Source organism: Panicum virgatum, chromosome 2K, assembly GCF_016808335.1.
Source record: "Panicum virgatum strain AP13 chromosome 2K, P.virgatum_v5, whole genome shotgun sequence".
In the NCBI taxonomy this organism is placed as follows: domain Eukaryota; kingdom Viridiplantae; phylum Streptophyta; class Magnoliopsida; order Poales; family Poaceae; genus Panicum; species Panicum virgatum.
In genome coordinates this window covers 27538296-27549539 of record NC_053137.1, presented here as the reverse complement: position 1 = coordinate 27549539, position 11244 = coordinate 27538296, and the positions used below count along the sequence as shown (strand labels likewise).

The 11244-nt window shown below is 51.6% G+C and overlaps 1 protein-coding gene across 1 annotated transcript; it reads right to left on the bottom strand.

The window, feature by feature from the left end:
• Positions 1-4273: 4273 nt before the first annotated feature.
• LOC120695215 lies at positions 4274-4678 on the bottom strand. Its single transcript, XM_039978510.1, has one exon. It carries the CDS (start codon positions 4676-4678, stop codon positions 4274-4276), a length of 405 nt encoding a protein of 134 aa, XP_039834444.1.
• Between the last annotated feature and the right edge of the window lie 6566 nt (positions 4679-11244).

Below are 11244 nucleotides of genomic sequence, written 5' to 3'. Positions count from 1 at the left end.
TCTTCAATAAGGAAAAAGAAAGAGACCCAAACCCAGGAAAACCCAGCCAAACCGGCCCGAGTCAGCCCAATCCAGTGCCCATGCTCGGCCCAGTCGCCTTTCCCTTTCTCCCTCCGATCTGGCCCAACTTCCTCCCTCAGCCCAGCACGGCCCCGCTTGCTGCGCGCGCCCTCTCCCTTACAAGCCAGACCCACCTGTCATCCCCGTCTTCCTCGTGCCGCGTCGAGTTCGCCGGGAATCTCGCTGCAGTTCCCCTGGGCACGCATGCCCAGGATCACCTCCGCCGCCCTATAAATAGCCCTGCTGCCTCCCCGAGCTCGCCCTCACATCCGCTGCCCTAAACCCTAGCCCAGCGCCAGCCGCACTCCCGCAGTTGGAGCAGAGGACGCCGCGCCGCCGTGGACCCACTGCTCTGCCGCTCCTCCACCACCACAAACCGCCGTAGAAGCTTCGTCGTGGGACCAAGAACCTCGCCAGACCCTTCTTCCCCGACCCCGGCTCGTGGGTGCGCTGAATTGCGCCAGAACCACTGCCGCAGGCAAGCTCTGTCCTCGCCGAATTGCTCGCCGCCGGTGACTCTCTGGCCCCTGACCCCCTGTTCACCTCCACACCCCAACCACGCACCTGTACGCGGGATCAGGACGCCGGGAGCCGCACCCCTACGGCCGCTCCACGGGATCCGCCACACCCTCCGCCGCCCGAGCTCACCGCCGACCCTGCTGCGCCGCACGTCCGGTCGATCCCGGCCTCGGTGAGGACCTCCTCCACTTGCTCTCCCTTTTAGACCAGCTAGCATAGAACGTATCGCGCACAGGGCCCTGGACGCCGGCCCTGGCTTGCGGCTACCGCGTAGGGCGCCGCTGCGCCGTGGCGGAGCGTGACGGTCTTGCCAGGTAGCCCGAGTAGACTTCGTGTAGGTTTAGTGCTGCTTCGCGAGTGTGCCCCAAACCCGTACCACCCTGAACTAAGCTCGGTGCCACGCGATCGCGCGCTCGCCGGCCAGACCGCCACCACAAGACCGCCTCCGCAGCCGTGCACGCTGCTCCGCACCTTGCCATGCCGCGTAGATGCCCTAGGTGCATCACACGTGCCTTCTTGAGCCTCCCAGACCCGAGCACGGGTTGAATCGACCCTCGGAGCGCCGAGTACGGCGAATTCCGGCGAGGTCCTGTCGTGCGGCTCACCGCCGGCGACTGATCGCCGCCGTTGTCGCCCGCGAACGGACCCCGGCCGCCCGATCTGAAATCAGCGATCCAGATTAGATCTAGAATCCTTTGAACCTGAGCCGCCAGATCTAGATCCAACGGCCCAGATCCATGCATACCGGTTCGTCTAGGCAGTTTTGCTAAAGAGGCCCCCAGTTTCTCGGAATTAACCCGCGGTCCTATATAGTGTAAAAGTATTTACACTGAGGCCCAGTTTTTAGCACTTAGACCCCTGATCTTTTCCCTTTTAGAACCCGCAGTCCAGCCCCTGACTTTTTACGTGTTAGCCCCTGAGTCTATGGGTTAATTGCATATAAGTCCCCAGTTTTTCCCAGAACCCCCTATAGCTCAGTTTTCTCGCAGATAGGTCCCTGGATCTTGTTTTAAGCGTAGTTTTCACGTTCTAGCTTCGTTTTAGGTGTACTTTATGTGCACGCGATCGTTGAAATGCATAGAATAGTTCTAGCTTGGTTTTTCTTGTTGTTTTTATGTATTGTTGTACTATTTCTTAGTGTTAGCCTTTGTTTGCATGTATGTTTATATTGTTGCCTTGTTTCTGGCCATGTGTTCGTGAGTAGACGTTGAGCTACCGGAGGAGCCCCAGTACCAGTACCCAGAGCAACCACCACCTTCTTAGCAGTTTGAGCAGCAGGAGAACTTTGAGGAAGGCAAGTATAACATGAACAACACCTATCACCTTTAAATACATTTTCATTCTGCATTTTAATACTGTATGCCTATAAGGACTTTCCTAGCCACTTTATTACCTTATATATATCCCTTGGGTTGCATTTTGGTTAGTTGTGCTAGGTGCCGCGCTATAACACACTTGGTCATTTTTAATTAATTTGATTAATGGTATATGCAACTTAATTCTAGGAGTGGCCCTATGTGATCTATGCTTGAGCGGCTCACGTCTCGTTAAAAATTGGTTTTTGCTAGAAACATGGTTTAGGGGCCAGCACGGTGCTTAGTTCTGGGTTGGCCACTATCCATAAGGACTGGTTCATAGAGCGACAACCTAGGACAACAGCGCTACCACAAGACTGGAATGGGACGGTCTTGGCTTACTAATTAGGTCTTTTTGGTTTGGAGTAACTTACCTGCGGGGCAGGGGAGGTAAGCTTCTATGGCCCTCGTACTGAGTGGCCTCGTCTATGCGTCTGTGTCTTGATGCCCAATGGACCTGCTCCATAGTCGCCGATCCACCCTCGCGGTTACTCCTTACCAACGAGATTCTTTGTAAAGGCCTAGTAGTGTGCTTGCTAGCCATCTCACCTAAGGAAGTGTGATGAACAACTAGCGTAGCCCACGACTTGTGGGTAAAGATGTGCAACCTCTGCAGAGTGTAAAACTGGTATACTAGCCGTTCTCACGGTCATGAGCGGCCCAGATCCTCCTTTTGATTAGTGGGGTTACCTTGGTGGTTGGTTTGGTTTGGTTCTCAGTAGTTCATAATTAATTCTGATTAATTACTATGTAACTGGGTTATGGTAAATCATCCACTTGTAGTAATTTGTTTTAATAAAATTTTGCCAAGACTTAAAAGCTAATGCAGTTGAGTCAGCCAACCTTAGAGCCTCATAGTTTGTGTTACACTTGTTGAGTACAAGTTGTGTACTCACACTTGCCTCCTCTACTTTTTCCTCTTGTTCTTTTGGGATACTCTACTGCTGCTCAGTTCCTGCCGATGCGAGGGAGTTCACCCAGAACTACCAGGAGTACGAGGACTTCTAGGCGTTCGTCTCCCAGTCGACGTCCCTATGGTGCCCAGCTTCCGAGAGACTTCGTATATGTTTTACGCTTCCGCATACTCTATATCAGACATTTTGTCATTAATGTAATAAATAACATTCGTACTCGCTTTATTATATCTTTTTACGTGATATGTGCTGTGATATACTATTCATTCTATTGTATATACGTGTGACTTGATCCTGGTACGTATATGATTGATCGGTTTATGTCCTTTTATAAACCAGGTGTTACATCTTTGTTCATTATTCTTCTACGGATAGAAGCGACGAAGGTGCTCGATGTTCCATGGGTTGCCCACATCCGTGCCATCATCGCGCTGGATCCTGTAGGTCACCGATGTTGAAGTCGTGCTGCTGGATATTTTTGTTGTGATAACGACGAAGCTGCTGCTCGTACCGGGCGTGCTGGAGGGCTGTCGTTAGACGGTGCTCCTCAGCCGAGTTGAGATCGGTTCGCCGAGTTGTTTCGGCCTTGCCTTGGTCATAGTTCTGGGTGTGTAGAGCACCAAAGGCAATATCCATCGGGACGATAGCCTCAGAACCGTAGAACATGAAGAAGGGGAAGTAGCCGGTGGCCCGACTTTTCTGCGTGCGCAGCCCCCATACTACTCTGGGTAGTTCTTGGATCCACTTGGAGCCGTATTTTTCGATTGGATCGAATATTCTGGCTTTGAACCCCTGAAGGATCAAGCCATTAGCGCGTTCCACCTGGCTATTGCATCATGGGTGAGCCACGGAGGCGTAGTATACATCGATGCAGCTTTCCTGGCAGAAGTCCCAGAATTCGGATCCGGTGAAGTAAGAGCCCAAGTCTGTAATGATCCGGTTGGGCACTCCGAACCTGTGTGTTATTTCTTCAATGAACTCGGCTGCCTTGGCTCCTGAAGTAGATAAGACTAGCCTCACCTTGATCCACTTGGTGAATTTGTCAATGGCGACGAATATATGGGTATAGCCGCCTTGTGCCGCCTTGAGTGGTCCCACCAAGTCGAGTCCCCAACAGGCGAATGGCCAGGATGGAGGGATAGTCCACAGGGCCTGAGCCGGGATGTGCTGCTGCTTGGAGAAGAACTGGCACCCGGGGCATCATCTGATGATGACCTGGGCGTCGGCCAGGGCCATCGGCCAGTAGAAGCCTGATCTGAAGGCTTTGCCAACCAGGGTTGACGCTCCTGCGTGGTTTCCGCATATTCCTGAGTGGATCTCGCCAAGGAGTCATACTCCGTCTTGCTGGGAGATGCACTTGGAGAGGGTTCCTAAGGAGGCCAAGCGCTTGAACAGCTCGGTTCCGATGACAACGTAGTTTGCAGCTCAGCGGGCGAGTCGCTCGTGCTCCTTGTCCTTCAGATAGGACTTGTTGTTGATGATGAAGTCGAGTATCAGGGCTCGCCAATCTGGATTGGCGACCAGTACTTCCTGGCCTAGGGCTGGCACTAGGTCAGGCTTAGTAGGAGGTGCCTCCTCGATCTTAACTGTGGGGGAGTTGAGAGCCTGAACGAAGACTCCAGCTGGGATGAGTGCCCACTTGGAGCACAGCTTGGAGAGTACATCAGCTGCCATGTTGTAGTCTCGGAGGATGTGGTGGAACTCCAAGCCATAGAAGTGAGTAGAAGTGAGCCTCGAGCTTACGTATCTCCTTGCAGTAGGCATCCATCTTTTCCTGTGAGCACTCCCAGTCCTTGTTGACATGCTGGATGACGACTTTAGAGTCGCCATAGGCGAGAAGCCTCTTGATGCCAAGGGAGGCCGCGATCCTGAGACCTTGGAATAGGGCCACGTACTCGGCCGCATTGTTGGTGGCCTTGAAGAGCAGCTACATGTCATACTTTAGCTGCTCACCTCTCGGAGAGATGAAGAGGATGCCTGCACCGGCTCCATCGAGGTTGAGGGCGCCATTGAAATACATGATCCAATGCTCGGGTCGTTCGTCGGGTGGCGGGTCCTGAATCTCTGTCCACTCGGCAATGAAGTTGGCCAGGGCTTGTGACTTGATGGTGGAGCGGGGAAGGAACTCGATTGATAAGGCCCCTTGTTCCACCGACCACTTGATGACCCGGTCGTTGGCGTCTCTGTTGTGAAGTATATCACCGAGTGGGAAGGAGGAGACCACATTGACGTTGTGCACCTAAAAGTAGTGGTGCAGCTTCCTTGACATGATGAGTATCGCGTAGAGGAGTTTCTGCACCTGGGGGTAGCACAGCTTGGACTCGCCGAGAACTTCACTGATGAAGTAGACGGGTCGTTGTACCTTGTAGACATGGCCTGGTTCATCTCGTTGAACAATTAGGGTGGTGCTGACCACATCCGTGGTTGCCACGATGTAGAGGAGTAGCGTCTCCCCATCTTCTGGAGCAGTGAGTACGGGTGGAGTTGCGAGGAAGTCCTTGAGCTGCTGAAAGCCTACCGCAACTTCCTCGTTCCACTCGAACTTGTCCGACTTCCTGAGAAGTTTGAAGAAGGGCAGGCTCTTGTTGCCGAGTTGGCTGATGAACCGACTGAGGGACGCCATGCATCCTGTAAGCTTCATCAGATCCTTCTTACACTTGGGTGGCTTCATGAATCTGATAGTGTTGATCTTCGTTGGGTTGGCTTCGATGCCCCGGCTGCTTATGATGAAGCCAAGTAGCTTCCCGGATGGTACGGCAAACACGCACTTGATGGGGTTTAGCTTCCATTTGAATATCCTGAGATTTTCAAATGTTTCTTGGAGGTTGGAAATAAACTGATCATTGGACCTTGTTTTGATGACGACATCATCTACGTAGGCCTCGGCGTTGCGCCCGATCTGCCCCTGGAGGCATTTTTGGATGGCCTTCTGGTACGTGGCACCTGCATTCTTGAGGCCGAACGTCATGGTGTTGTAGCAGTACGCCCCAAAGGGCGTGATGAAGGAGGTCTTTTCTTGATCTGACTTCTTCAGGGCGATCTGGTGGTAGCTAGAGTAGCAGTCAAGAAAAGAGAGGAGGGCGCATCCGGCTTTTGAGTCAACAACCTGGTCGATACGCGAGAGAGGGAAGGGATCTTTAGGGCAGTGTTTGTTGAGATCTGTATAGTCGACACACATTCTCCATTCACCGTTTTTCTTTTTTACAAGGACTGGGTTTGCAAGCCAATCTGGATGTGTGACTTCTCGGATGAAACCAGCGGCTAGGAGCCGGGTTACCTCTACCCTAATAGCCTCCTTTCGATCTTGAGCGAAGCAACACAGCCGTTGCTTGACGGGCCGCGCCTTCTTGTTGAGATCTAAGGAGTGCTCAGCCTCCTCCCTCTGTATGCCTGGCATGTCAGAGGGCTTCCATGCAAAGATTTCCTAGTTGGCGCGGAGGAAAGAGGTGAGCGCGAGTTCCTATGCGGAATCAAGCTCGGCCCCGATCAAAGCGGTCTTGTCAGGGTGGTCGTCCCTGAGGACGATTGCCTTCGACTGGCTGTCAGGGTGGAGGTGGGACCCTGACGCCGAGTCATTGGAAGGTATACGGAGCTGGTCCTTCGTGAGGTCCTTTGCCGCCTGGGCGACTAGGGCCTGGTTGTTGCTCCTCTCCAAGGCTTTAGCAGTGTTGATGTTTTTCGTCTCGCTGGAGTGAGACGTCTAAATGTCGCCGCGGATGGAGAGGACTCCGTTTGGAGCTGACAACTTCAAGAGAAGATACGTGTGGTTCGGGATCGTAATGAACTTAGTGAGAGCTGGTCTCCCATGTATGGCGTGGTAGGTGGTCTCGAATGGCGCCACCTCAAAGATAATGGACTCTGTAATATAGTTGTCCCGAGTGCCGAAGGTGACTAGGAGGGTGACCATGCCGACTGAAGTCGAGGCAACACCAGGGATGATGCTGTAGAAAGCCTGGTCTGAGGGGACCAGCTTGGTCATATCGAAGCCCATGTCCTCCAGGGTCTTGGCGAAGATGATGTTGAGGGCGCTGCAGGTGACTGGGAGGGTGACCTTGCTGACCGAAGTCGAGTGTAACACCCGGTTTATAAAAGGACATAAACCGAGCAATCATATACGTGCCAGGATCAAGTCACACGTATATACAACAGAATGAACAGTATATCACAGCACATATCACGTAAAAAGATATAATAAAGCGAATACGAATGTTATTTATTACATTAATGACAAAAATGTCTGATACAGTGGAAGCGAAGTACAAATACGAAAAGAACTCTCCGAAGCTGAGTAGGGCGCCACAGGGACGTCGACTGGGAGACGAAATGCCTAGAAGTCCTCGTAGTCCTGGTAGCGCTGAGCGAACTCCCTCGCGTCGGCAGGAACTGAGCAGCAGTAGCGTAACCAAGAGGAAAAAGTAGGGAAGAGACTAGAGTAAGTACACAACTTGTACTCAACAAGTATAACACAAACTATGAGGCTCTAAGGTTGGCTGACTCAACTGCATTAGCTTTTAAGTCTAGGCAAAATTTTATTAAAGCTATTTACTACAAGTTGATGAATTACCATAAAACCCAGTTACATAGTAATTAATCAAAATTAATCATGTTACTACTGAGAACCAAACCGAAACCACCAAGGTAACCCCGAGAGGCACCTCCCTCGTCGGAAGGAGATAACCCCACTAATCAAAAGGAGGATCTGGGCCACTCATGACTGTGAGCATGGCTAGTATACCAGTTTTACACTCTGCAGAGGTTGCACATCTTTACCCACAAGTCGTGAGCTACGCCAGTTGTTCATCACACTTCCTTAGGTGAGATGACTAGCAAACTCACTACGAGGCCTTTACAAAGAATCTCGTTGGTAGGGAGTAACCGCGAGGGTGGATCGGCGACTATGGAGTAGGTCTAGTGGGCGTCAAGACACGAAGCACAGACGAGGCCACTCAGCACGAGGGCCATAGAAGCTTACCGCCCCTGCCCCGCAGGTAAGTTACTCCAAACCAAAAAGATCTAATTATTACGCCAAGTCTATCCCATTCTAGCCTTGTGGTAGCGCTGTTGTCCCAGGTTGTCGCTCTATGAACCGGTCCTTATGGAGAGTGGCCAACCAAGCACTAAGCACCGTGCTGGCCCCCTAAACCATGTTTCTACAAAAACCATATTTTAACGAGACGTGAGCCACCCAAGCACGAAGCACAGAGGGCCACTCTCAGAATTAAGTTTAGGTAAACCATTAATCAAATTAATTAAAAAGGACCAGAGTGTTTTAGCGCGGCACCTAGCACAACTAACCAAAATGCAACCCAAGGATATATATATATATAAAGGATATAAAGTGGCTAGGAAGTCCTTATAGGCATACAGTATTAAAGTGCAGTATGAAGTTGTATTTAAAAGTGATAGGTTGTTCATGTTATACTTGCCTTCCTCGTACTGCTCCTGCTGCTGCTCAAACTGCTCAGAAGACGGCTACTCCGGGTACTAGTACTGGGGCTCCTCAGATGGATCAACGTCTACTCACGAACACATGGCCAAAACAATGCACAATAATAAGCATACAAGAAAACACTAACAAAAGCTAAGAAACAGTACATCAATACATAAAAATAGCACATTAAACTAGTCTAAAACTATTCTACGCGTTACAACGATAGCGTGGACATAAAGAATGCTTAAAACAGAGTTAAAACACATAATCTAGGCTAAAAACAAGTTCTAGAGGCTTATCTGCGAGAAAAACTAAGTTCCAGGGGGTTTTATGCAAAAACCGAGGGCCTAAATGTAATTAACCGTTAACTCCAGGGTCTAACTCGTAAAAGAACAAGCGCTGGATGGCGGGTACTAATTTGGGAAAGCTCAGGGGCTTAAGTGAATAAAACAGGCCTAATCTGTAATTATTTTTGAATAACTCAGGACCGCGCGTTGAATCTGAGAAAAGCCAGGGATTTTTTAACAAAACTTCCAGGCCGAACCGGTATGCACGGATTAGGGCCGTTGGATCTAGATCTAGTGGCTCAGATCTGAGGGAGACTCGATCTAATCAGGGCCGCTTGTTTCGGATCGGGCGCCAGGATCTGTTTGAGCGTGATATGGGCGGCATGGGTGACCGGAGTTCTTCTCCCGTGGCGGCGTAGCGCGGAATCTCGCCGGAGTACGCCGCTTCTGGCCCTCCGGGGGTCAAATAGACCCGGACTTGGGTCTGGGGTGGACTTCACAGTATGCGTAATCCACCCAGGGCCTTAGCGGGGCACGGTGGTGCTCGGAGCTGCGCACGCATGGACGGCGGCGGCTCTGAGCGGGCAGGCTCGCCGGGGTGCACGCGTTCTGGCGCCTAGGTTGTGCCTTGGCTACGGGAAATAGAGCAGAGGGTCGTTGCAGAGGCCGGAGTGGAGTGCAGCGGGCCTGGGGAAGCTCCAAAAGTCGAGTCGGAGCCGGTGCGCTCCTTGAACGGGACCCCGGTGCGGCGGAACGGCGGAATCCCGGCGGCGCAGGGGATTTGCTCCGGCGCAGAGAGCATGGCAGCTAGGGTTTGGGCGTGGCGGCGCTATCGGGATAGGATGCGGGGGGTCCGTGGGATGGTTTAAAGGGGGGCGCCGGAGATATCGGCGTAGTTGGGGAAGGCAATCCCCGGCGAGGATTGCGGGATGACGCGGCGCGGCCGTTGCGCGAGCGGGATCCGGAGGAAGGGGACGGGGCTGACCAGCGGGCCCGGGTTGGTAGAGACACAGCGACGCGCGTGAGTGCTGGCAGGTGGGACCAGCGGGTCGGGGCGACGACGCGCTGGCGGGGTGAGGTGTTTGCTGGGCCGGGCGAGCGCGTTCGCGTGGGCTGGAGCGAGTTGGGCCGTGGGGACTTGCTGGGCCGAGCGGGATGAGGGGAGAGCTGGGCGGATTGCGGGGCAGGCCAGGATGGGGAGCGGGCCGCAGGGAGAGAGAGAAAGGAGGAAAAGGGCTGGGCTGCCTGAGTGGATTTCGGGCCGGGTCTGGTTGGCTTGTTGGGTTTGGATTTTCTATTTTTCTTCTCTTTTCTAATTCTAGTTCCTAATCAACTCAACCAAAACTAGTTGAACTCAAACTTGGATTTGAATTCCACTCTAACACTCAAACAAGTAAAACAATGCTCCAGCATGATGCAACAACAAAATTAAACCTATGATAAAATTTTAATTACTTATAGAACAAAAATTGAGATTTAAATGCAAGTCTAACACAATAAACCTTAGAAAATTAAATAAAGCCAATTAAATTTATTAATAAAAGCTGAAATTTAAATTAGGGTGTTACAGACCCTACCCCCTTAAAGAAATCTCGTCCCCGAGTAGCTGGGCTGGCTAGCAAAGAGATCTGGATATGTCTTCCTCAGCTCATCTTGTCGCTCCCATGTAGCCTCAGCTTCACTATGGTGACTCCACTGAACTCTGCACATCTTGATGCGCTTGTTCCGAGTAACCCTTTCTGATGTCTCCAGAATCTTCACCGGATGCTCAGTATATGTCAGATCTTCCTGCACATCTACTCCATCCAGTGGTGCCTGCTCCTCGGGTACTCGCAGACACCTCTTCAGCTGAGATATATGGAAGACATCGTGAACTCCTGAGAGGCTGAGAGGTAACTCCAGGCGATAAGCAACTTCGCCTTTCCTCTCTGGCACCTTGAATGGACCCACATACCGAGGTGCTAACTTCCCATTGACATTGAATCTGCGGATTCCCCTCATCGGAGACACCTTCAGGTACACATAATCACCGACACTGAAGGTCAGATCTCTCCATTTGCCATCAGCATAGCTCTTCTGTCTGCTCTGTGCAATCCTCAGATTTTCTTGCACAGCCTGAACCATTTGCTCTGCATCATCTATGATCTCAGGGCCAAAGAGCTGCTTCTCACCAATCTGATCCCAATAGAGGGGAGTCCTGCACTTTCTGCCATACAATGCCTCGAAGGGGGACTTCTTCAGACTGGCCTGATAGCTGTTGTTATAAGAGAACTCAGCATAAGACAGGCACTTATCCCAACTAGTACCGTACTGAATGGCACAAGCTCTCAGCATATCCTCCAACACTTGGTTGGTTCTCTCTGTCTGCCCATCTGTCTGAGGGTGATAAGCCGTACTGAAACGCAGCTTCGTATCCAGCGAATCATGAAGCTGCTCCCAGAACCTGAGAAGTGAACTGAGACCCTCTGTCAGATATGATCTTCTTGGGCACACCATGTAAGCAGACAATTCGAGAGAATGTACAACTCTGGAAGTCTAGCACCGGAGTAAGTAGTGTTCACTGGAATGAAGTGAGCAACCTTCGTCAGACGATCCACTACTACCCATATGGAGTTGTACCCTTTCTGAGTACGAGGCAATCCAACAATGAAGTCCATAGTGATTTCCTCCCATTTCCA

Bases quoted from the DNA above. Each gene is read 5' to 3' on its own strand.
- LOC120695215 (XM_039978510.1), bottom strand. From the start codon at position 4,678: ATGGCGACTCTAAAGTCGTCATCCAGCATGTCAACAAGGACTGGGAGT.